At 40.4% G+C, this 27711-nt stretch overlaps 1 protein-coding gene across 7 annotated transcripts in view; it reads right to left on the bottom strand.

Moving 5' to 3' along the window:
- trim9 (tripartite motif containing 9) overlaps positions 1–27326 on the bottom strand; it is a gene marked incomplete at both ends in the record, with an annotated part of 36459 nt that extends 9133 nt beyond the window's left edge. For 5 of the 7 annotated variants that reach the window (XM_079262356.1, XM_079262358.1, XM_079262357.1 and 2 more), the window contains 4 exons: positions 242–352; positions 8646–8768; positions 9736–9831; positions 26490–27326. In XM_079262356.1, coding sequence (XP_079118482.1) covers positions 242–352; positions 8646–8768; positions 9736–9831; positions 26490–27326 — 1167 coding nt within the window. The remainder of the gene's footprint in view (positions 1–241; positions 353–8645; positions 8769–9735; positions 9832–26489) is intronic. The other 2 variants (XM_079262360.1, XM_079262362.1) reach the window with 2 other exon arrangements.
- Between the last annotated feature and the right edge of the window lie 385 nt (positions 27327–27711).

Genomic DNA, 27711 nt, shown 5'->3' with positions numbered 1-27711 from the left:
CTTAAACCTGAGTTGAAATCCTTGGATGGTTCTGCGACTTCTGGGACATAAGGTTCCCGAAAGAATGGGCAAGAAAAATTTGAGAACTTACCCATAAATCTTTAACATTTCTTTGTAAATTTAGACAATTTTTTTTAGTTATTCCGATATAACAAGAGTACAAATATTGGCCACTAAAGATAAACATATGCAAAGATGAGTAGTGTAAATATTGCTCCTCTTTATTATTTCATTATCATACCTGCAGGAAACCACTGGGGTCATTTTCCTTGATGACCTCCAGACAGTACTCCATCAGCCCTGTGGTCTGGCGCAGCTTCACCGTGCAGTGGGAGATCTGATCCCGAACCACCTGGAAGAACAGAGAATGCAGGATGATGCAGGATTACAGAAAAATTAAACAACAGGTGATGAAGTTTTACAAAACAAAAAGGATGCAGATCAAGTTGCCTTTTTCTCTGATCACAGTGGAGTGGAGCATGAATGAAAGGAAAGTGCATTTGATAAAGTGAGGAGGTGGGAGTTTAGATATAGAAGAACAGTGGAGAGAGGGAAGGTGAAAGACTGCGATGAAATGAAAATGGAGTACTTGGACAGGAGAGAAGCAAAACAGAGGATTGGTTTAAAAAAGAAAGGCCAGACGCAGAAGGAACAAGTGCAGAGGGGGAGGAGAAGGCCGCAAAAACAGATTAAACAAAGCTGTTAATGGACGAGGAGGAGATGAATGAGACGAGCAGGAGGAATACCAATAATGAGATTAGCAGCAGGGTTGTCCAAGTGATTGATTGAGTAATTTTTTTTTCTCATGGGACACAGAGTGAAGGAGGAAGAGGAGGCTGAAGAAACGCTGGCAGCAGATCCTGTTATTGACGTTAACAGAAGGAAAGTGACTTTTTTCACGCACATGCTGTGAGAACAGTCATCACCAGTTGCATCAGGGACCAGGACGACATAAAGACGCTCCAAAAAGTCTTTCTTAGTGACGGCATTTAACTCTAAAAAGCACAAGAATGATGACATTTAGAAGATTTGGATTTTTCTGCACATCCTCATAGATTTTTTTCCGTTAAAAAACTTAAATATTAGAGAAATCTCAACATAGATGGGAACCGTCTTCTGCTAATGACAGAGCCTCTTTTTATTCCATGCACAGCTGTTTGATGGGAATTTTTTGATAGATATAATGTGGGAGATTCCCCTGTCTCCCTGACAGTGCTGATGTCCTCAGCCTCTTTGCAACAGTGTGAAATAAATGGAGGTACTGGACTGAGGGTTGCTAGGAAACAGAAACTTCACTGCTGCTATCTGAGGAGCTCTGAGGTTGAATAAGAAGGAAAATCCTTCCTGCAGCTGCATGGAGACCGACAGTTTGCACTAAAATGATTTGCTGTATGCAAGTTCTGAATCAAAAGCTTCCAGTGAAGACGGTATCTTAATTATTTGGCCTCCCACTGAGTGAGTCCACTCGGGAGACAAACATTTGCATATTATTTATTGTGATCAGTTGAAGCAGATACTTTCCGCACTGCAAAATGTTACAGCTGTAATCTCTTCAAATTTTGTCCTCCAGTCACACCAAGAAGGTACAACACAGATAAAATCCAATGTTTTTCTGAAAATATGACATTTTATGGAAAACTCAACTACGGCTGGAGGCTTCGACCTCCATCACTCCTAAACAAGAGACCTGCCTGTTCGCCAATAATGATGATGGCGGGGATGGCGAAAGCATCAATACCATGTGAATAAATGGTAAATGGACTGTACTTATTTTACACTTTTCTAATCATCTTGACCACTCAAAGCACTTTGACTCTACATGTCACATTCACCCATACTCATACAGCACTTCTGCATTTTATGTACTAAGTGCTTTTCTCTATTACACACATTTATACCCCCATACACACATCTGGAAGCAACGTGGGGTTCAGTGTATGGCCAAAGGACACTTCGGCACGTAGTCGGAGGACGCCTAGAGTCAAACCACCAACTTTCAGGCTGGCAGACAACTGCTCTTTCTACTTTTCCTCCTGAGCTCCAGCCATCCAGAATATGAAAGAATCAAGTTTTTAAATTACTTCTCTTCCTTGTGGTTAATGATGGGACATATTAGCACATAGATAGAGGATCAATCAGAAACACAGTGAAAAGGTGTTTTATGGTACTGTGGTTATATCAAATCAATTCAGTGACTCATCATGACTCTTTATATGATGTGAAGATAAAAACAAGACAGTTACAGGTGGATACATCATCAACAAGGCCCATAGCTGCAGCTCTGGTGCCCTTATTTCATATTCAGCATGTAAATGCAGAAGAATAATAATTCTATTTTGACTAAATTGACTAAAAAAAAGGGCTTATTGCTTTAAATATGTGTTTTCTTTGGCTGCAAATACCAGGGAAGGTAAATTTCAGCAAAGTCTGCATTTAAGCCACACATGTTTAGCTGAAGTTACAGGCTGTTTTGCATCCCTCCATGGAGATGTAACACAAAAAGAACTGAACTTTCATTTCTTTTATTTGTGTGAATATAAATAATCCACATAAAAACATTTTACAATTTTATTGTCTGAGCTTTAAGCAAATGAAGTCTGTCTGGTAGTAATTTATTTGAGTAAATTAATATCCACGGTCGTGCCTCTAATCATGTTAAAATAACTCCTCCTTTTATTGCTGAAATCAATCAGCTAGAGGAGGTTTAACCCTTTTCTAACCCTTCACATCTATTTCTGCACATCATTTATTCCAAACTTTGCTCATAAAATCTAATATAAGATGTCAACCATTTTAAATGCGTCCTCTCCCTGTTTTGTCAGATTTGACCCAAACTGCTTACTGAACAGCTACTCTTAGCATTCTGGTCATTCCTCCAAAAATCTGGTTTAAATCTGCTTTCCAATAAGATAAGAAAAAAAAAAGCCCCTGGCCGCTCTGCCAGATGATCGCTGGAAAATCAGCGTGAGGAAGACTAATTCATCTGAATTTAAGTGAGAATGCAGCAGCTCAAGGTGCAGCGATGTGCAGGAAATTCGGCATCTTGATGAGACTTGTGAGAAATTATTTGAGAAACTTCAGAGAGCAGAGCGACAGCGGATGGAGGGACATAAATAACGGGCGAAACAAACTCCATCAGCTGTTGTCTCTGGCTGTCATGGTGACGGAGCACAGAGTCGCAGCAGATCAGCACAGCTGCTAAAAGAAAGGAGGGGTAGAAATAAAAGAGGCTGATAACTACAGACACACACAGCAACATGTCCTCTCATTCTTACCATTCATGCTCACTGTTGCAGGTTTACCTGTCTTAACAGCAGAATCCTTGTGAGAACCTCACTCCTTTTACACAGCCTCATGGAAAAACAGCAAAGTCAGAACATATTGACCGCTATTGTTGCTTCACATCTACATCCAGGAATCTAATGAGGCAAATGTTGCTTCACTTTCCCACCAACTCTTCACACCACAGCATCTCTCATGCGTAGCTCACTCTACGGCTCTTTCTGCCTCGTTCTTCTAGATGTAATTACTAGGCCACTGCGGCACTTTTGGCCTTAGAAGATACCCTGGCTGCAGCCAAGATGATGCAGATATACAGTCAAATGCTCTGAGAGCAGTTTGAAATGAACATTTAGAGAAGATGGAGAAGGGGTTTGAGAGACTGTAGGAAGGCGGGTCATTAAAAAAACAAACCATGGAAATGTGAAACTGTGAAAGGATGAATGGATAATTATCCTGACATGCTGCACGGTGAAGTGATGGTCAGAGAAAGTGACAGATATAATTTCCTCTGACACTCAGCTGTCAGTAAAGACCTACTTCTTATCACGGCAATTACGTTAACAGATGTAAGGCAAGTGTAACGTGAGGTTAAAAGGCAGATGTTAAAAGGAAGAGGTAGGTCCATATTGTTTTTATTTATCTGTTTATTATTCCAACATATCTCCCCACTTGAGAAGCTGGAACAAAGGACGTGAAATGATTTAGCAAAACTGATCTATTTGCATATCACCAGTGACAGCCTCTGAACGATGATTATTTCATGTTTTTCTACATTTTATATAATTTCAAATGAAGACATTGTGTAATATTGGTCTACAAACACAGAATACTGGCCATATTTATTCCTATGTTTTAGTTAAAAAGTCTAAAAACTTTAACAAAAGTAACAAAACTGACAGTGAATTCAGCAGAAGTCTTAATAATTAATGTTCTTTTTTCCCAAAATCTCATCGAAATTCAGCTTCTGCTGCAAATCCCACAATAAAAAGCTTTTGTTCAGTGTAAGAGAATTTATTATTATTTATTATTCATATCTGTTCCTACTGTGCTTTATATTTCCTTAGTTCTTCCCTTGGCCTCTTTTTAATCTAAACTTACTTAGTCCTGTTTGAAAAAAATATCCTCCTGTGCCATCCTTCACAAACCAACACAAACTGGGTGGCCAGTGGATGAGGCAATGGTGACAAACGTTACAGTGAGCAGGAGATGCAGACTGACATAGTTACTGATTCACTTTGCTTTAGTCAGACATCATCTGTCGTCTGCTGAGTCTGTGAACTCGCGCATTCATGCAGTGAAAGAGACTTGCAGCGTGCCTCCGTGTGTTCATACTGAAGACATGTTCAGACACATTTAGCATGAAAACTTTCAAAGTAATAGACTTCCTTTCATTCCAACAGCACAGACGATAGATGTTGGCGTGATAAACTTCAAGTTTCAACCCCAATCTTTGCTTCACACAGAGATTGAAAAAACTCACTCGTCCAAAGTTTATGTTAACAGTTTAAAAAAAAAGTCTTGTCACTGTGATGCCAGCGGTCAACAAATAGAGATAGAAGAGAATAAACTCACCAGGTAATAAATTAAACAACTATATATATATATATATATATATATATATATATATATATATATATATATATATATATATATATATATATATATATATATATATATATATATATATACACATATGTATATATATATATATACATATGTATATATATATATATATATGTTAACAAATAGTCATTTTTGAAAGCTGAACCAACAGTTTACAGACTAAAGCGCTGCAAGTCATGATGATAAATCAGATCATAATATTGATCAGGGGTTTGCCTTGTTGATGCATTTAAGATCTTAGACTCAGATGTGTGAGACTTTATAGTCACCAATTTGATCTATTTATCCATTTTCTGTGTCAGTTTATTCCAATGAGTGAGCTGGAGTCAATCCCGCCTGCTACCAGGCGAGATGCAGGGTTAAAAAACAGTCCAGCTCAGCCCTGTTGGCTGTCTATTGATCTTATATCCATGTCTTTTTAATTACAGAGCTTGAGAATCATCTGTTAATGTGAAATTGACGAAGAAAAAATTTAATACATGTATCATGTTAGATTTTTAGCAAATAAGAAAATTTGTGTTTGCTTGGTTATTTCTTCTCTTTAATAACACCAACTGGTTTTGTATTATAGAAAGTTAGAAAGCCCAATTTATCATCTTTACAACAATGTATAACTTGTAATGATTCTTCCTTTGTAGGGTGAACCAACACAGAACCTCACATGGTACACAGGGGATCCCATGTCAGAGAAATAACAGTTCCTAAATTTGGGAGTGTAAAGCAGCAACAGTCCTGGTCCTCAAAGAACCGGAGTCCTGCAGGTTTTCCAAGTGTCCCTGCTGCACCACATCTGATTCAAATCAATCAGCATTTAGCAGACATGTGCAGAGCTTGTCTGAGTCTGAGTCAGGTGTTTTCCAGCGGGAACACTTGGAAAACCTGCAGGACACCGGTCCAGGGTTGGGAATCCCTGGTGTAAAGGATGGAACAGCCTCCTGTGAGTCCAGACCTCGACTCAGCTGAACATATACGAGATCCGTTTGGTTTGCTTGAGGTGCCGGTGGACCAACACAACCACACTGGTTTGAGGCTGACCTTTAACAACTCCTGGTTGAGGAATGGGATGCCATCTCACTGCAAAATGTGACCAGGCTGGTGACTAATGAGGTCCCTGACAGTGTAAAATGAATAAAGTGTAAAAATGGTCAAAATGTGTTGTTTTTCTTTCTCATTGCTGTGTGGGAGTGCAATCATACAATCCACCAAGGAACTCAGATTTAACCAGATAGAACCTCCTGAAATCATAGCCAGCAACACATGAAACAATAAACAGCTAAATGAATGTATAATTCGTAAGTATTGATAATTAGCAGACAAAAGAAACATTATTATTAAGTTAAAATCACAGGAATGAATATGAGAGTATACCAAAATGAGAATACTGCAGGGGATAATGGCATGTTTAGCTGTGTTGCTCATTTAACAGATGTATGTTCCTTATAAATTATATCTTGTTAGAAATATGATGAATCAGGCTTGTCAATCATTTACAACATAACACTAGATAATATTATTAAAGGGGAGAAATAACTAACAAAATACTCATTTTCTTGTATTCTGTGTGAAGTTGAAGTCTGAGAAAAATGGAGGAAGCATGAAAACCAACAATGCAACTCTTAATGGTATGAAGACCATCTGCTCACATCCTTATTGTATTTGGGAATTTGGGGTTTCAGGACCAGAACAGGAGTTTGCACCACTGTTCCGGTTGACTGATGCTCTTGACGCTATGTGCATTTTAAAAGGACCCCTTAGAACTATGCATGGCTGGTAAACATCTATATTTTCATGAGCTGCACTAAATCCTTGGAGAGTTTCTTTTTCATTTCATGGCAAATCCAAGCAATGAGGCAGCAACACATGAGTGTGTGGGTGTGTGAGATTCAGTTGAAGAGCTTTTGTAACCTCTCCATGTGACAAACCTTCATGAAACAACCCTCCGCCTCTGCTGTCTCTCTAAACAAACACATGGGTCAATCTGCCTGATGTGCAGCAACAGATAAAAAAAAAAAAAAAGAAAAAAGGGTCTGACTAATGCAATGAAGGACTACTTTTCGCCTCCTAGGCTTGCAACAACAAGCTTAACATGCCCCGGTCTCCATGGTGACAAGTGGGCTTTATTGTTAGCAGCCATGACCACAGGAGAGCGGCAGGAAGCTGTGTCACAGATGCAATGTCATCTGCAGGAGCATCCTTGGTTTAGACAGGCTTTATGTTTTCTAAGCTTTTGAGGACTTTTTTTTAAACGTTGAGCTTCATGTGACTTGATCGGCACAATGGCGTTTTCCCAGGACTACATTGTCATTGGCAAACCATTGGGTGGAACATGTCTCATTCAATTACAGCTACAGGCTGACCTTCGTCAGATGCTAATGAAGCAGAAAACATCCCGTTGACAGCCGGTATGTTTGTGTTGAACACACACACTGCAGAAAAGCTGCCATTTTTCCTTTAAACCCTTCTTTATGGCGCCTGGTGTCTACCTGAAGCGCTCCTACAGGACAAAATAACTAATAAAAATCTCTCAAACACAAAGCTTTCTGGCATCAGGGAATGGAGACGACACATGTAAATACACCGGAAACAGAATATTAATGACAATTCCTGTAAAACATTTTATTTTTCCAAAGTGCTGCATCATCCCAGTCAAAAAAATCTTCTATTTTTCTCATGTCAGGAAGGTATACCTGGAAGAAAAATGTGTGCTTGTCAGTGCAGCGTGTGAGTATGCTCACATGCCGCCGTGCACCGGCTGTGCTCCTCAGCCCACCTACACGTGTGAAACTTTGATTCTACACAGCAACCAAGCATAAAATTGGATGCTGTACAGCACCGATGCATCTCCCTCCTCTCCTCTCGCTAATATCCCACATCCAATGTTTAGTAAACGCTTTTAAAAATGAAGCCATTTATATGTTTCAAATCAACATAACTGAGTTTGAGTTTAATGAATCTATATAAAATCTAGGGGTGGGAAAATCGAAACGAAAAATTGAAAATCGGGATTTTTTTGCTTCACAATTTTAAAATCGTGAAAAAAATCTTTTTCTTTTTCAAATAAATAAATATAATCCATTGCAAAATTTTTGTCATTTTTATTGTTTTTATTGATCTTTCAACTAATTTAATTGCTGCATTATAGCAGCAGAATGATGGTCTGGCCACTCCGTTGTTTTTTCCTAACTGAAATCATGAAAATAGATGAGCAAAAAAAAAAAAGTTTTACACATTTTTTTTTATTTAATCTACAAAAATTAGCAATATCAGAGAATTGTGAGAATCGCAATTTAAATCAAATCGGCCCCCCAAAAATTCAGAATTGAATCGGGACAAAAGTATATCGTCACAGCCCTAATAAAATCCATTTGATCACTTTTTAGAAGAAAAAAATATTTCTTCTGAGTTAAACTCTTCCAGATAAAAAGAAACATTTAAAATAATCTGTCCATTTTATTTTATACAGCCGAATAAGACCTAAGCATTGTGTAGTGGAGCCGAGATTGATCAGCCTATTTTTAAGGAAGGTATGGCTCCAGTTTTTGTCAGCGTAATCAGATTTTCTGACCCATGTGGGATGCTCCAGTTCCAGTTTGTCCACTAGATCCATCAGTCACAATCACATCCTCCATTTAGCTCCAAAACAGTAACTTTAAATGGAGAAACAACATTTCTGTTGCTTTCTTTTTGCACTTATGCTCACTTCTAGGTCTGCAGAAAGGATTCTGGTCATGCTCACTGACCTTCAGCTTGTGTTCGTGCTCCTTGTTTACTTGCGCCAGCAGCTGGGCCTTGCGTCGATTCAGGGCATCTATGAGAGCGTCACACTGCGCCACCAAGCAGGCTTCAAACTCCACGCCATTTTCCTACAGGGTGAGCAAATGCACATAGAGACTCACAGGGCGGGTACAGTAAAAAGCATCAGAAGATGAGAAATATCCAGTTGTTTTTAGCTGCAGATCGTAAGGACAGGGAGGAACACAGGATGCATAGTTATTAGCCAGGTGTTTAGAATAAAACGCGTTAAAGATTTATAGTTAAAATGAAAAAGGGAAATGTCAGCCTGAATGCAGATGTTTTTTCCATTTTATCATCAATCAGACATAATGTTTAAGTGACAAAATCATGAAAAATCAGTGTAATTTTCCTACAGCACCATCATGTACTTTTCATTTTTACACATCTGACATATTTCCTCCTCTTTGGCACCTCTTCTAACAGTGTTTTCCACCCTCATGTCTCCAGGTCTGTATGATGATGATCAACAGGGCTATTTAATCTCACCTTCCTCCTCTAATCGCCCCCATTACGCTGACCACAGCTTTGTGTCCACACAAGCGTCTAAATTTAGTCCGGGTGTTTGCGGTATATTAGATCTTAGTAGATTATATTGCTGCGTGTGGATGAAGTGTCAGTTCCACTTAAATCAGCTCCACAGGTACAGCAGGGAAGCATTCTGCTACCAGGCATCAGGTTGGGTGGCCAGAACTCTCATCACTGATTTCAGCCTCTCTTGCAAGATGGGAGTTTTTATGTGTAGTGAGATGAATATGTCTGGATGCATCGATTAGTACTGTGTAGCTTAGCTTTAATGTGTGATAAAATCCTCTGTGGGAGGACAAAGGAGGCAAGAGGGGAGCTGTGGAGCTAAGAGGGGCCAGGGAGTGATCACTTTATAGTCCAAACCAGGGATTACAGAACGTGTCCAGTAACAGGACTGGGATCTCACAGGGTGGAGAATGAGGACAAACAAAATGCAGACACAGATAAGAATTTGAGTGCTTGAAATAAAAAGAAAGTATAATTTCTGTATTCTGTGGTGTGTTTAGGTACCTGGATGTGCTGCACCATGTTTCTCAGCTGGACCAGGAACTCCTTGGCCTCAGTGGCTCGGTCTGACAGGCCGTTTAGAGCCTGGGACAGCTGACCCTGTGGAGAGAGAAGACATTAAGTACACCAAAGCAGGAGTACTAATACACTATTCACAAAAAGTTAGGGATATTCAGCTTTTGGGTGAAATTTCACAACAAGCCTAAAATGCATTCAAACCTGTACAGGTGAACTTAATGTGATCTTCTCTAAGCTTTTAAATGCACATGTCCAACTGTTAAATGTTTCAATAAATTTTGCACAAGTTGCTGTTCTCTAACAAGGAGCTTAACGGCAAAAATCACGGCAGGTGTGTGATCCTTGAATTGACCAATAAATGTCCTGGTTCAATTAGAGCTGGTGTTTAAACAGTTGTCCTCATCATGCTGTTCACATTTTGACATCATGAGACCAAGACGACACCTAACAATGGAACAACAGTCCCTTGCCATTGCGATGCTTCAAACAGGACGTTCTCAGACAGAAGTGGCCACTGAGCTTGGAGTGTCACAGAGTGTCATCAGCAGGTTGCAACAGAGATATGGAGAGACTGAAAGAGTCACAGAAAGGCCTAGAAGTGGACGTCCTTTGGCCACATCCCGTGCTGATGACCGCTACATTGTGAACACTGCCCTGAGAAACCAGATGATGAATGCCACTCAACTCCAGGCACGTTTAAGAGAGGTGAGAGGCACCCAAGTGTCACGTCAGACCATTCGAAACCGTTTCCATCAGCGTGGTCTGCGTGCTAGACGACCTGCACGGGTACCTGACCACACCACCAGGCACAGACATCATCGTCTTGCATGGGCCAGGGAGCATTTACGCTGGACGAGGAACCAGCGGGCCTCAGTGCTGTTCTCTGATGAAAGTCGATTCACACTGAGCAGAAACGATGGCCGGCAACGATGTTGGAGACGTCAGGGAGAGCGCTATGCATCAGCCACTGTTGTCACCAGGCCAGCTTTTGGTGGTGGCGGTGTTACAGTGTGGGCAGGGGTGTCCACTTGGTACAGAACTGCCCTACACTTTGTGAATGGTACAGTGACAAGCCCATACTACCTGAATAACATCATTAATCCAGTGATTGTGCCCCTACATGAACAGCACAGGCCTAATTTCATCTTCATGGACGACAATGCTCCTGCTCATCGAGGCCGCATCATCAGGGAACGGCTGTTGGAGACTGGTGTACCTCAAATGGAACGGCCTGCACTCTCTCCAGACCTGAATCCCATTGAAAACCTGTGGGATCAGCTGAGGCGTCGTGTAGAGGCTCGAGACCCTGCACCCCAGAACCTCAATGACCTGAGGGCTGCCCTTCAAGAAGAGTGGGATGCCATGCCTCAGCAGACAATAAGTTGCCTTGTGAACAGCATGAGACGTCGTTGTCAAGCTGTAATTGATGCTCAAGGGCACATGACCAGATATTGAGACGTTCAAATTTTTTGTTGTGGTGTAACTACCATTGTTGTTACCTTTTGTGTTGAATGAATTTTTTGAGATGAGGAAATCAGTAGTGCATCCTTCTACTTAAATGTCTTACTTTTATGATATTATATCACTGTAGCATGAACATATTGCATTTTCCATCAATTTCACCTGAAAGCCAAATATCCCTAACTTTTTGTGAGTAGTGTATGAGTTTATATTGCACTAAAATGACAACAGACTCCAGTATTTATACTTAGAGAACATGCTTATCCAGCTGGTGTGACTGTGGAACTAATAAAAGTAAGTTTTTACCAACTTTATTTACAGTATTGATCCCAAATTTACAGTATTCAGGTTCAATACATCAACACAAGAACACAAATGCATCATTGTGCAGGAAACAAACTAAAATAAATCTTTACATATAACTTTTCTATGTTTTATGCTCAATTTGGTTTAGTTCTTTTAATGTTCATAGGGGTTTAAAAAGGACGACATGGGCAATAAGCTTAAAGTGTCACGATAAATTGATCAGCTTACCTTGATTATAATTAGTATGATTTTATCTTTATCTCACTGATACGTTTTGTAGCAAATGTTTTCATAATAGAAGAGCAAATATTGATAATAAGTGTTAATAATAATAATAAGCAGTTTAATATCCACTACCAGTTTAAAGTTTGGAGACACTTTCCTGTTAAATCCACTGGGAATGTGTCCAAACGTTTGACTGATATTGTATAAGGTAATTTAATGAATATTTTTTACATACATTTAATAGAAATTCAAATGTCCAAACAACTTAAATGATTGACATGAGCAAGATTACATTACTGGTATTGAATGTTGGTTTTGATTAATTGCCCAGTTCTTGTTATTATTAATAATAATAATAATAATAATAATATTATTATTAATAATAATAATAATAATAACAACAACAATAATAATAATAATAATAATAATAATAATAATAATAATAATGATGATGATGATGATGATGATGATGATGATGATGATGATGATGATGATGATAATAATAATAATAATGATGATGATGATGATGATGATAATAATAATAATGATGATGATAATAATAATAATAATAATGATAATAATAATAATAATAATAATAATAATAATAATAATAATAATAATAATAATAATAATAATAATAATAATAATAATAATAATAACAGTGGATTGGGTGTATACAGCACTTTTAAAGGCACCCAGGACTGTTTTACACTGAATGCATTGTTCATTCACTGCACAGTCTCACACTGGTGTTGTTAAGCTGTGCATGAAGACGCAGCTGCGCTGGGACTCATGGCTGCCAGTCTGTGCCAATGACCTTTTCGACTACACTTATCGCATTTTTATAGTCACATTCACAGTGATAAACCAGGGATGCAGACAAATAAATATCTGCTTTTGTACATCTTCTGGAACCACGCAGCTTGCACAGAATGCAGCCCTGATTCAGCTGAGATGAGCATCATCCAGCAATGACATTGCACATCACATGCTCTCATAATATTAAGCAGCCCTAAGCTCATTTTTTCATGCTGGGAAATTAGTCATTACATAAAATGACATACTTATTGTCATTTTTTAACCAAAGATTTGTAAGACATTGTGCCAACTTCAAAATTAGTTCCTGCTGTTCTTTGTCTTGCCTGCCAGTAAACTCAACTATCTGGATTGTTGTATTTCTGGTGAAGAAGCTACAACTGTGCAGGCTTGTGGGTTTGCATCCTATAATTAAACTCTCCTGTTTGCAGATCAATAAAAGTCACAAGTTATGCAGGTTTCACAATTTATCTCCAATTCGACTTTTCTACAAGTTTTCCGTCACTGTTTATGGAGAAGCTAAAGACTGAAGCAACATCATGAGAACTGCACATTAACAGGAAATACGCGTGGAGGCAGCTCAACGTGAGTCATCCTACACGCGGATTCTCATCCATGTGTCGCTCAACATCCGCTACACGAAAGTTCAGCATCCAAAGTCATTGTGTGCTGCTGTTATCCCGTGATGGCGTTTGGAGACTCAGAAAGGCTCCAAACAAAAAACAAAGCAGCTTTTCAATGCTGCTGAGAATCTGACATTTTCAAGTGTCAAAGTTTCACCCCTGAGACAAAATGCACTGTCAGCATAAATCTACACACAAAATGCCGTTTCCAGCGCAAACTGCGGGGATGGAGACATACGCAGGCACTTAGCAGTGTTATTATTGGATTATAGGTCCTATGTATGAAGAGCTGAGGGCAGCACATGTGACAGGAAATGCCATCGTTGTGGATATGTGCGATGACACAGAAGGTTCCTGTTTGGACAGCAGGAGAAGAGACCAGTAGTTCATGTGTGTGAAGCGAGGACTATGTGAACAAGGAGGTGACAAAGGGGAATAAGACGAGGGCCTGACCCTGTGGGAAACCCGTTCAGCTGAATGAACAAGTGCCAAGATGGGGGTCATGTTGTCTTCTGGGTTTTTTTTTTTGGATGTAATCCAACTGAAGAAAGAAAAATAATCATCTTTTTAGCTGCGGAAGAGAGCAATAAAAACAGCAGCTCACTGATAAGAGGAAAACGCTGTGAAAACAACCCATCGCATACAGAGCGCTCCTCTGCGTCAGCCCAGGTTCTGGTATGCTAGTAAACCAAATGGGAATCAGTCTGCGGGGGTTGACAGCTGACCTCTGACCTCAGCGTTTGGGAAACCATGGCAGCTGCCACTAACACGAGTCCGCAGCGATGAGGACTGTCTGAGCTGGCGGCAGCTGAGCAAAGAGCTAAATGTAAACTTTCCAGGAGTGTTTAAGACTTCTTTTTGTTAACTAGGGCCTCATATTTCAGTCTCTGCAGAGGGTCAGCATGACAGCCAGGAATTCCGTGTAAGATTAAAACTGAACCATGAAAAACACTTAAACTTTTAGTAAATGCTACATGTACTGTAACCTGCTTACACCTTTGGTATCTGAAACATCAATGTGAACACTAAACTATAAGTTCTAGACTATTTTAGTTGAGCTAAGCCAGAAGTCCATTTTATGCAGTTTGTTTGGTGCATAATTGCAAAAACAAGATGAGCCTTAGAGGTGCTGGTGGGCAGATTTCTTCTTTTAAATGCAGCATTAAAGGTGGAATATGTAAGATTTTCAATATTTTCAAAATAAATTAACTAAAAAAATAACTACAATCATAAATACTTTTTTTTTCTTTTAAACATGTAGGTTCCAGTCTGTCCATATTTGTTATTAAATTACAAGTTTAATTAATGACAAAGACCCTTCTTAAATGTTTGCCTACCAGTAAAAAAAAAAAAGTGCTTTTTGTCATTTGTCATTAATTAAACTTGTAATTTAATAACACATCAAATATGGACAGACTGGAACCTACATGTTCAAAAAAACTATCTAATTATGATTGTAGTTATTTTATTAGTTAATTTATTTTGAAAATCTTGAAAATCTTACATACGCCACCTTTAAGCTAACTCTTCTGGCTCCACTTTCATTAACAGACTTCTGAGTAAACTTAGAGTTCAACTGAAATCTACAGGACAAAGCTGACATGTTGCCTCCTGGCGTTAGAGGACGAACACTGCTCCCATCAGCCTGACTCCCTCAGCTGCCTCCATCATTTCAAGATCCTGTCAATCACACTCAAGCTGTCCGAAGTTTTCATTCACACTCTGCTGGTTTCGTTCCAGATCAACCAGGTCAGTCACACCTGACCGTCCTTTCATCTGTTCTCAATTGAAGTAACTTTTCTTGTCCAGCTTTCTCATTTTCTCTGCTTGACACAATGATGGACGCTGAGGGAGCGCCTGCCTCGCCCAGTTTACAGTCAGAGTGCGTTCAGTGACTGAGCACACGAAATGAAAAGCACTCGATTGTCTGGAGGTGGTTTTTTCTTTCTTTGTGCACTGTCTGTTCCAGAGCCTGCAGAGCTCAGTCCTAAAAAGCAGGTCAAAGCAAAGTGGGGACGGTTTTATTTCTGCATAGCTCACGGCTACTTCCTGCTCTGCAACGATCACGCTGCCAAGGCCGGCAGGTCGGCATATGGGAGGACAGACTTCAGCAACAAATAGGTTGGAAAGCAAGATGGGATTTAGATTCAGACTTCAAAGATTAAGACTGTTGAAAGAAAAGGGAAAAAAAAAATAGATTTTATTGCACTTTGTTGCACCATTTCTAAAAGGGCTTAAAAAAGTTGCCCAGATCAAATGTGAGAAACATGATCAGGTTTCCGCCGTTCTTATGATGATTGATGAGAACTATTAGAGATAACTTATGCATGATATTTACATCTCATCATCCCTGCATTTGCATTTTCATTTCATGCCAAGGCAATAGATTTCCCTGTCACGGCTTCAGCTGTGGCTTTTAGAAATGGCGGGTGGTGGCCGCCTTTTTGAGCAGAAAATGCTTTTTCAAGTTTTCAGGGAGAACAATTCTCCACTTACATCGATGCAAAGCGACACGAAGCTGTCCCCGAGGTTAAAATACATCTTGTTCAGTCACAGTCCAAGCAGAAGCATCATGCAACCACACAGCAGTGAAGGTGGTACTTTGGATTTGGTTCGGGCGGTTTGCAGAGGCAGCTGGAGGGGAAGGTGGGGGGGGGGGGAGTTAAAACTATCCCTGCATTTTGGGATTAATAAGCATTTCAGTAATTAAATAGAGTGGGACCACGTGTATGGCATGAATTATTAATTCAGTGGCTCTGGGACCATTTTGTCACAGTCTGTCACAGGGAAGCATGACTGTCGGAGGGGCTTCAGAAGCAGTTTGGATTAAAGCTCCCACTTAGAAGTGGGAAGTGCAAAGACAGGACGGGGTAGGTATAATGTCACCGTTAAGCTCTTAAAGTCGCAGAAGCAGAAAAGTAACGACACACCTCTTTAAGTTAATTAAAAAAAAACACAGTTATTACTTCAACAGCTTCAGATTTTCCAAAACCTGATTTCATACATTTTAAGCATCCGACTCGTTCTTCATGCTTAAGGTTAAATACTTTGTTAAACAGTTTCTTCACCTCCACTGACTGTCATCGTCAGCTGGTTGCTTGCTGTAGACCAGGGGTGTCCAGCTCTAGTCCTCGAGGGCCACAAACCTGCAGGTTTTCCATGCATCTCTGCTCCAACACCTGACTCAAACTAAACAGTCTGTTGGAGCCATTTAATGGAAGCAAGGTGTGTTGGAACCAGGATACATGGAAAACCAGCAGGACAGGGGTCCTCGAGGACAGACTTTGGACACCCCTGCTCTAGACCTTTCCATCAGAAGCTGATAGAAAGGTCAATATTTGATCAAAGAAAATACCAAAGAAGCTAAGATAAAGGCATTTTCTCCCTTTAGATGAAAGAAAACAGAAATTAAAGTTATTTTGAACAACTTGATTAATGATTAAACCCCTTCTGCAGAGTAACGAGAGGCGATAACATGGTTGTTTATTAGAGCTGCTGCAGTCTTTAGAGAATCCTGTCTGAAATATTAAGCAGGCGACTTCATTATATTCACTGTCTCGGGAACGTTTGTAGTTAAAAATTAAGATTTAAGATTTGGCCAGACTGTGAATCGGATTTTTCGTGTTCAACATGATCCCATATGAGACAATCTTCCAGGAGCAGCACCTAAGTGGCTGGTGCATAATTCAAGACTTATCTGCCATCATCAATAATGCACAAGAAGTCGTTAACAATCCACACAGAAATAAAGATGGAGCTTCAGTGATCATTACACTGATAAAGGGTTTAGAAAGTTGCCATACTTACTTCATGTCAGAAATAAAACCTACATTTTGCTGCCGAGGAAACGCTTTTTTCTTTTTTGTAGTTTTAAAAAAATACTTGTTCACACTTTCTAAAAGTCTAACAATGATTTTTTTTTTTTTTTTTACATTATTCCCCCGTTTAAGCTCATTAACCCAAGTATCATTCAAGCTAAAAAGAAGTTAACTTAAGGGATGTACCAACAACTTAGCAAAACAAATCACTTTGCCCTGCAAATGACAGGTGGTTCAATATCTTTGGATAGAAGAGTGTGTGATATTAAGCAATTATAAACCATTAAATAACATGAGTTCTTTGTTAATTATTGTATGTTTAATATGAACATTATTATCAGGCCATTACTGTGGAACATGAGCAATGGATTAAACCAGTGCAAATAAGCTTTTCATAGCTGTTTTAATAAAAAAAAAAAAAAAATGCTGCATGACACAAAAATGCCCACAAGACAGTGTTACCGCCACATCTTTATAATTCAGGAAAAAAATGGAAAAATTAGAATCACCTAAATTACTAATTAAGTTTTTAATTAGGCACTTAAAAGGTTTAATGTAATTACTATTTGCTTGTCAGTTTTTGTGTTGCTTTTCCCTTTTTTTTTATTTGCTCTGTCATGCGATCCCTCTTTAACCTCTTTATTTGGGTTTTCTATTACACTTTAGAGCTTATTTTACAGGTAAAATTAGGTGAAATTATGCATATGAGCCAAAATCAAAGTGCAGAAATGGTGACGATGATGAAATCAGGGTTACTTCAGGTTTTAACCTTCCCTCAGCTTCTCCAGATTTCAGCTTTAGCTCACTTTCTTATGCAACAGCTGTCCTCATTTCTGGGTTGAAATAAGTTCAAACATCTGACTGGATTTAGGTAAGGACTTCTCTTTTTTGCTTTCCCAGTTCAACCTCAAAGGAGCACCAGCCCAGTGGAGATTTCAGGCATTTATCTGTCTTGAGTTTGTTGCCCAGATGCTACAATATGTCCGATTTCCCATCTCACAGTTGCTGCAACATCTGCTGTTTTCTGTGTGGACTAAAAAGGAAGACTCATTGCCACCATAATGAATCATCTTTTCAGTCAATGCTTCATCTCCTCTCTCCAGGCATTTAAGGGTCACTCAGTCATTTTCATTTTCCTGTTCTTTATCTCCCTCTTTCATTAACATTTGCACAGTTAATCTCTTTACATGCAGCTGGAGGGGTGAGTGTTACCTCCTGTAATGGAGCGGCGTCAAACTAAACAACGACTGGGAAATTTTCTTTGTCTAGAAGCTTCTGTCCTGATTTAGTCCCCTTGTCTCATGGCATTGGTGCGCCTGATATCACAAACAGCTCAGCGACCTGCATCTTGTATCTGTACAGCATCACTTCTAACAGTGATGACACACTTGATGATTTAATCCATGTTATCACAACAAGTTGATGGACCTCTTTTGATTTGCCATTAAAGACTAAGCCATGGACAAAAATAATCAGATAAGCCCTTTTTTTCTTTTTTTAATGAGGTCTTCATTTGTCTCCATGTGTAAAATAAAAAAGAACCAAAGATTTTTAGGGATATTTACCATTAATCACCATGTGAAAGTTCAAAACTTTAACAGTGTAATTTTCTGCTTTCTGGTGTCCATTAAGGGGCAGAGGCAAGCGGTGGAAAAAAAGTGAAGCCTATGCGGAAGTGCATAAAACTGCAGTTCCCCCCTCATCCACTAGGGGCTGGCTCCAAAACAGAGCAAATCTCTGTGACTCCCATGTTATAACCAACTTTACAGCAGAAATAAACATGTTTACACCCTGGTACAAAAATCCATCTTCAGTTTAATAGGTCAGGTTTAACTTCATGACAACTGTGGGGGGAGTGAATTTTTTTCTGACGCCTCAGTTTAAAAGTAATTTAATCCCAAAATTTGGCATCTTTAGGGATGTGTCCTTTTGATTTACAGGTACCAATCTCCCGCTTTAAGTAAGAAGAACGCAGAAAAACCACTGTTTTTAGTCAGTTAACAATGTGACTTAGCTTTAGCCCATTTACCCCCATTTGCTGGTTAGCTCATGTTATCTCTAAGTTATCATGGTTAGCTCTTAACTACAGGCAGGTCGGAGTTTACTGATGTCAATCATCCAACCCCACGCTCACAGCCCCCCCTCTCAGCTCCATCTTTTTGCCCATTTTTGTATTTTCTGAGATGACACGCATGACCCTACTAAGATGGCGATGGTAGGAACCGCTGACCGAGCTTCAATTCAGCTCTTCAGAAACCTATTGGTGAAGTCACGGAGGTTACGTCCATCTTTTTATATACAGTCTATGGGCAGAACAATAAAATCAGATCGTGTTTGACAGAATTTTGAGTAAAGTTTGTACCATCAGGTGATGCCACAACGTTCAAAAATGTATATGTCATGCTGGGTTGCTATAGGTTAACAATGTAGGGCTCAGGTGAGAGCTTGGACATGTCTGCTCTGAAACTAATAATTTCTTAAGAGGTTGGAAGATGATGATGATGATGATGATGATATTGGGATATTTTTCCAATAAACATGAGGTAAATTAAAATTAAATTTTGCAATGCATCACCTCTGACGTGCAGAAGCCACATTTGAAGCACAATGTTCTCATTAAATGTTTTTCTAGAAAGATATGTATATTTTTTAAGATTTATGAGCTAAACAGTCTCATCTTTCTAATATTAGGATCTTTGAATGACTTTGTTATGTTAACTGAGGCTTCAGTGACGAATAAAATAGTTAAGCTGAAAGGATACTGGTGCTAAATGAAGAAGGGTCCAGATGGAGGTGGATTTTAGTGAAGAGGTTGCTGCCACTGAGGACAAAAAGCAAGACAGCTCTTCAGGTGATCCTGCTTGTTGTTACCGCTCTGTTCATCGCCTTTGTTACAGTAAAAAAAGAGGGATGGTTGGTCCTGCCAACAGTGAAATCCTCACATCACTTTTCAGTCATAGGAAGTGTTTAATGTTGATAAAAATGTGATGATTCTATGCAAATTATGGGAAAATTCTAACATCACTGTGATGTACTTTCTCTTAAAATAAACAAGCCACATTGTTTTTTTCTGGGCTGAATTTAATTCCTTTTACAGCACTGTTGTGATATACAGAGGAAGTAGCCTAAAACATCAAGCGAGGCAGAGTAGTTTAAAATCTCATCATGAAGCAACTTGCAGAAACAACACACAAAAAAGCCACCAGTCTAAAATGGAAATGCAAGGAGACGATAAGAACAGTCTCCCAAGGTGAAGCTAATTAAAAAACAAAACACGATTTCACTTGAAGGTAAATTTAGTATCCTCTGGTTTGGGGTTGTATTACTTATTCCACCATTTGCACAGTTCTAACGAAGGTTTGCCGCTGCTTGATGAGACGTGCACTTTCATTGAGATTGCATTAGAGATCTACTGATATTATTGGAAGATATCGGCATTAAAATGTAAAATCTTAACTCATCTGTAATGGTTTTTTACTGTTTTATGGACAACTTTTACACAATATGCAGCTTTATTGAACTCTTCAGCTACATTTCCTCCAGCTCAAAATGGCAAAGTTTAAGAGATGTCGTGTACATTTTTCCAGATAAGTTTGTTTGGAACAAATTGCTTAAAAAAAATCAGTTTCGGTTGATATAGCCATTGGAAATTAAGAGTTGGACAAAATCAGTATATTGAATATCAGTAAAAGATCCAGTATTGAACATCTCAAGATGGCATACAAGGTATTGCACAACTAGGATAAAAAGCAAAAACAACCACCTTCAGTATGAAGAGTGCATGTACTTAATCAGTGTGCAGAAAAGAGTCTTTGGGTCACAATATATTCCAGTCAAATGAAGACTGAACTCATTTCCTCCATTTCCTGCATCAAATTTACTATTCTGGACATGCTTACTGATTCATTTTGGTCTTGTTTATAACTATATATGGCTGCTCTGTTGTGTGGAAGCCCTGAGTGTTGATCAACACCACAGCAGGGCTGTTTGTGAACACAAAGGATGCAGACTGACAGTCGGCCTCTTTCCTAGAAGCGGTTGGTGGTCAAATCAGGGGAAAAAGACAGGAATCCTGCAGACAATGTCCGACTTTTGAAGGCTTTCCCTTCGCTCCCGCTGGCTTCACAGAGGCAGCAGGTATCTCATTCAGACACAAACAAACTGCTGCTGACAACATCAGCCCAAAGATTGCGACAGGACTTTTAATAGTCATCCTCGCACCAGCGCTGTCTGCCCTCATTAGCTTGCTTTTTCAGGCTTCAAGGATGAGAGCTTGCAGAGCATCTGTCGTCATGTCAGTTTTTGTTAGACCTGCTTTTTCTTCAAGAGCAGCTTCGGATCAAACACATGCTGACATTAAAGAGAAGCACATATACACACCAGAAGAGGAAAAACTCCCTTAAAGCTCTTGGAAATTACTCCAGTCATACAAAGGGAGATTTTCATCGCCTGGGTTAAAATCTCCACCTGCAGCCAACGATTTATCTCTTCTTGTAACGCACCAGGAAAAACTCATTTTCTGCTTCAATCTGCTACTTATATTCTCTACGCCCACTGAGCTTCTTGTCCTTAAGCCTCTGTCTGATTAGTTGCCTTTAATTGCGTCTGAGGCAACAGAGTATGACCTACAGGCGGCATTTGGTGCCCTCTTATGACACCTGAGAAGAATAAGTACAACTCAGAACGTAGAGATCGGACACTGTCCATACCTCTCTGCTCTCTGTAATGTGATTAACACTGGCATCCCACTCGGACGCAAACATGAAGAGGCAGACGAGCCTTGGGTGAGTCACAACATGCAGTTTGATGCACTGTTGTGTTACTGAAATTGACTTTGGGTAGATTACATGCAACGCAAGTGGGATTTAGACACTGACACAAACCGAAGACAGGGGAAGGGGTCCTTAGAGATAAATCACAAGTTTGCATTGCTTGAGAGACTAGATGAGAGGCCGGGAGTGGGAGCAAATGGAGGAAGAGGAGCGCGAAGAGCACAAGTAGTTTCAGAGTGTGATGACAGATACAGTTAAAGCAGGAGGACAACGCTGTAAAGCATCAGGGATATTGAGTCCTTGTTGGGTCAAGTATCTTAGCGACCTCTGTAGCTCTACACAACATCAAAAGGGATTTGGTTGCCATGGCAGCAGCTTGTGCAAGACTTTTCCCCACAAACTGGGAAATGCTGCTCAAAGATAGAGAGAGGACAGTTTTTCCCCAACCAGGACTATGATGCTGCAGATTAAAAACCTTCAAGGAAACCTCAGCAGGGGAATAGAAACAATGTTATCAGATGATGGAGCCGTGTAAAAGGTGAGTCTATATGCTGCGGTTTCATGGTGCTGCAACATTAGACATCACTAATGAAAAATGCAGCAACCCACTCAGAAAAACTCAAAGATCAAGCAATAAAAAGCTTTGATATCAGTATTATGATTTATGTTTTATGATTAGCCGAGGATCGTTCACGGTTGGATCAGTCTCATCACAGCAAACATGGATGACAGAGGTGTCCGACGTCGATCACGCATGTTTTCCTGATCCAACACACTTGACTCAAACTGAATGGATCTAACAGCTGATGAATTTCTGCACAATAGCTGTGTTTCTGTGACAGTTTCTTGTTAAATAGCAGTGATATTTCTAAAATTTCGACAAACTGAGGTTGAAATTCGCAGGTGTGTCCACTGAATGGTGTTTAACGCATAAGCTGAGGATGAGACTTTACGAACGTTGCGGTTTTGCTTGGTAGCCATGCAGCATTACTGCAGGGTTTTCCACGAGCCACAGAGAATTTGCCACGAAGCCCTTCTCCCTTGTTTATCTTTCTAATTCATTGTAAAACTCTGCATGTTTTGATGTCATTTGGATGGGGGTGACATTTTTCTCTTTAATCATTTGTGAACAGATTTCTGTCTCCTCTATCCATGTATATTGCTCATAGACCGTATATGAAAGATGGACGGAGCCTTCGGTGGTTAAAAGTGAAGCCTATGCAGAAGTGCATAAAACTGCAGTTCCCCCCTCATCCACTAGGGGCTGGGTCCAAAATAGAGCAAATCTCCATAGACTCCCATGTTAAAAAGGCCAACTTCACAGCAGAAATAAACATGTTTACACCCTGGTAAAAAAATCCATTTTAGGTTTAATAGGTCAGGTTTACCTTCTTGACAACTGTGGGGGGAGTGAATTTTTTTCTAACTCGCCCGTTTAAAAGTAATTTAATCTTGAAGTTCGGCATATTTAGGGGTGTGTCCTTTTGATTGACAGGTCCCCGACCTCACTCTTCAAGTAAGAAGAACGTAGAACAACCGTGGTTTTTAGCCGGTTAACAACGTGACTTAGCTTTAGCCCGCTTACCTCCGTTAGCTGGTTAGCTCCTGTTATGTTATATCCGGGTTAGCTCGGTTAGCTCTTAGCTACACAAAGCTTGGAGTTTGCTCGATGTCAATCATCCATGACAACCATGACACTCACATCCCCCCTCTCACCTCCACCTCTTTGCCATATTTGTATTTTCTGGGCGAGACGACACGCATGCCTCCGCCAAGATGGCGATTGTAGGAACCGCCCACCGAGCTTCAATTCAGCTCTTCAGAAACCTATGGGTGATGTCACGGAGGTTACGTCCATCTTTTTCTATACAGTCTATGATATTGCTCCATCTTTACCTGAAATGAACTGGTCACATGACTCCCGTCATGTTTGGGAACGTGTAAATATGGAAAAAGGGCTTCCATCACCTTTTTGCAATATACTTTGTCATGTAAACTTCTGAAAAACCACTTTCTTAGAGGATTAAAACGTTTCAGGGAAATTTGAGAGGTTTTTCAAAATGTAAATGTTTCCATTCCTAGTTAAAATGGAAACAGGGCCCCCACGGCCTCTTATCAGTATTGTGCTTAGTACTTCCTCTCATGTGATCATGATCAATACCTCTGCGCTGTCTTTCAAGCTAGTCTTCTCTAACATCTCTTGATGTCAGCTCTTCAGTTTGTTGGTGGTACTAAGTTTCCACACAAGAGTTTATCCCCCTGTGATAGTCCCAGCTTTCCTCCCCCCCATGCTACATTTCAGCTGCCTGAGGCATTCACTTAGAGGTTCATCACTGGGGGGCACCTTCCTGATGTACTCCTGGATCTTTGTTGTTTCATCATAGATAGGTGCTGTGATGCTAACTGGCTACTGACCTCCCTCCCATCTGCTTGGAGTCTCCACGCGCCGGACTTGGAGTTAAATCATCCATGCATCGAGGAGCTTCATATTCTTGATATTAGTGTTTTCCAGCTCATTATTTTGGCCAGACCATTTGACCAGCTAGGTATCTGATGACTGTTGATAGTTTGGACTTTAGCTAATGCTTCAGGACTGACTTTAAACCACTCTAAATGCAATTATAGGCACATTCTACAAGCTGAATTTTTATATAACCTTCAGAGAATCCGTTTGAGGGTAAAGTTTAACACTTTATATTGTGTACATTTTGTATAAATCATGGTAATTATAAATAACAAGACACAAGAATCTTCATTACTGTCTCTGCAGGATATAAAGATTTTTTTTTCTGATGAGCAAAGTGATGAATACCTAGCGCTCAAAATATAATACCTTTCCTAAGCTGTGCCAGCCCCCAAATCTCAGCCATCTGTTACAACTCTGTGGGTCAGAAATAACCAGGTGCTGCAATGAAGACCAAAAACAGGGCAACTCTACTGGATATTTGTACCAGTATCCCAGTTCCCATTGATTGGTTTCTAAAAATACTCCTTTCATATTTTAGATCCTAGGAGAAAAATAAGCTCGTAAGGATGCCAATTTTTCCAGTGATGGAAGTTGTGAGTGAAGCGTTGAACCCCCTGACTCTTCCATCAATTTCTACAATTGACACACACATCTGAGGTGACATGCTATCGCAGCATCATCGCCAGGAGACGATTGGACTGGGACCCGGCTAAATGATGCTGTCTGGGAGACATGCAGCACCAGTTGTGAATGTAAATTATGCAGATAACTGATCAGCTGGGAGGTAAAAGTGTGTGTGTGCAGGTTTGTGCAGAGAGCCTGAATGCCTTTTTCACTTTTTAAAGTTTTTCTTTTATTATGGAAACGAGATGACACTATCCATCTCCTTCTCCTTGTGTATGAGTGGATGTGGGTGGATGTGTGTGAGTATTGCAGGGCTATTTCTAGCTCTATAGTCCCTCTTCACTACAAGCTGCATTGTGATGGTGAAGGTTGCTGGTGCAGAGGTGTAGATAAACTTGGCTTCAGAAACAACTCAGCATCCAAAATAGCATCCTGATCCACATTAAAGGGCTGCATGTGGTTCACTGGCTCTTATTAAAGCATAGCTCCCACATTAGCAATGCCTAATGATCTCTAGGGCGCCCGTGGGCAGTCAAAGCACAGAAGGGGGGAAAACATATATAGAGTGAAGGAATCCGAAGGATTGAGCCTCAGTAGGCAAATGGTGAAGGGCTGAAAGTGTGAGAGAAGCTTTTCAAATTAAGTTTGTCATAAAAGGAGAGGCTGAGATGTCATGTGACACAAGTTAATGTAGACTAGGGGTGGGAAAATCGAATCGAAAAATCGGAAATCTGGATTTTTTTTTCTTCACAAATTTAAAATAATTTTTTTTGTTAAAAAAATCTTTTTTTTTTTTTTTTCAAATAAATAAAATGAATCCACTAGAAAATTTTTGTCATTTTCATTGGTTTTATTGATCTTTTTACTTGTCTTCTTGGGCATTATAGCAGCAGAATGATGATCTGGCTACTGTGTTGTTATTTCTGAAATCAAGAAAAATTACTAGCAAAAAATAGTTAAAAAAAAAAAAATTGTTTTAAATTACAAAAATCATCAATATTGAAGAATTTTGAGAATCACAATTTAAATCGAATCGGCACCCAAAAAAAATCAGAGTTTAATCGGAGTTTTAAGCACAGCCCTATCGTAGACCACTGTTTTTCAACCTTTTTTTGAGCCAAAGCACACTTTTTTTCACTGAAAACTCACAAGGCACACCACAAACCAAAAGGTTTTGTTTGTTTGCTTTTCGCTGACAAAAAAGGCCATATTATTAATATAAAGTCTATCTTGTCAAAGTGGCCTTCAACAGAAATAAGATAACCTGAAAGATAACCTTTCACCTGGGCCCTGGATGAACACAGAGCTGCTTTTTAGACCAATCAGGTGATATTGAATTTGGCTCATTTCTCATGGCACACCTGATGATCTCTCATGGCACAGTGGTTGAAAAACACTGATGTAGATAAACCTGGCCTCACATTAAAACATAATCTCAAGTTTGCGGACAAAATGCAAAATGTTCCCAATGTGGAGATACCCGCAGTTCTCCAAGCTGCCTGAAATAGAAAGTAGTTGCTTTTCCAGAAATGAAGAGACATAGCTTGGCATTCATTTGACACAGAATAGACATCCCTAAGGAACTGACCGGACAATGAATGAGGAATTAACATTTTCTTGCACGTACCTTGTGCAGTTTCCACATTGCACCTAAAGCTTTGACTTCATGCGTGCCGTGTTTCCCCTCCTCCAAACACTGGTAACACACGGGCATCTTGCACTGCACGCAGTACATGCTGAGATTCTCCAGCTCGTGCTCCGTGCATGTGGAGATTTTGCGAGGACTTGCGCGGCGGCTTATCCGGCCCTGCGCTGGCGGCACCAAGCGGTGCTTGGCGAGGGGACCGCGGGGTGGATGGCAGCGCAGGCGGCACGGGTCGCAGTAGAACACGTCGCACTGCTCGCACATGACGGTGGCCTCCTTTGGACTTTTCTCGCACAGTTGACATTTCAGAGCGGCCGCTTTGCTCTGCTGGTACCTATCCACCACCCCCTCCAGCACCCGGTTCTTGGGGAATCCGCGGAGTCCCCGGTCGTCCAGGATGAGGCTGCGGTGACATTGCGGACAAGTGATGCAAGAGTTGCGCGGGATCGGCGGTAGGGAGCCGGGATGCGGTAGAAGGTGCTGCTGCGGGGTTGGCTGAGGGGCAGTCGGGGGGAAAACACGGACCCCGTTTGGTGATTTTTGGCAAGGGGTGGTGGGAGCGCTGACAAACCCCCCGTAGGAACCATAGCCGCTGTCCGCCTCGCTGTACAAACTCATTTTATCCAAATCCAGATAATCATAATCTGAGACGCCGGATCCAGAGGCTCGGCTGCTCTGTGGAGACTCAGCCTCGGGGGTCTGCACAAGAATATTCCGCGCGCATGCCAGGCAAATGTTGTGGGAGCACGGCAGTATGATGGGCTCCCTGTAAAACGAGCCGCAAACAGGGCATTTTAACTCTTCCTCCATCTCATCCATGGCTGTTTCTGTAAGGTGGGAGATTCCTCTGTAGGTTTGAGACGCAGACTGAAGTAACAGCGGAGCCTGATCTGGTTACTCTCCGTGCGTAAGCGGAGCTCCGGCTGCTACAACTGCAGGCGCAACCTTGACCAGAGGAAAGGCATCGGCACCAGGGGAGGCAGAGACATCCTGCACCAATAGGCAAACAGCATCACCGTCGGACTGGGCTGCTATTGGGCAACCAGTGGATTCCACATGACTATTGGACAAGCCATCTGTCCGATAATAAGCTTTAGGTGGAGATACGCAGTGGATACGTCTCTGAAGCACTAATTCCAAGCAAACACTTCAACAGGTTAAAGGAAAACAGGAAAACATATATAAAACAAGTGGATAAAATAGT

This window comes from Telmatherina bonti (genome assembly GCF_933228915.1).
Source record: "Telmatherina bonti genome assembly, chromosome: 22".
NCBI lineage: Eukaryota > Metazoa > Chordata > Actinopteri > Atheriniformes > Telmatherinidae > Telmatherina > Telmatherina bonti.
Note: the sequence above shows the minus strand (reverse complement) of the source record. Positions and strands in the feature narration are given on the sequence as shown.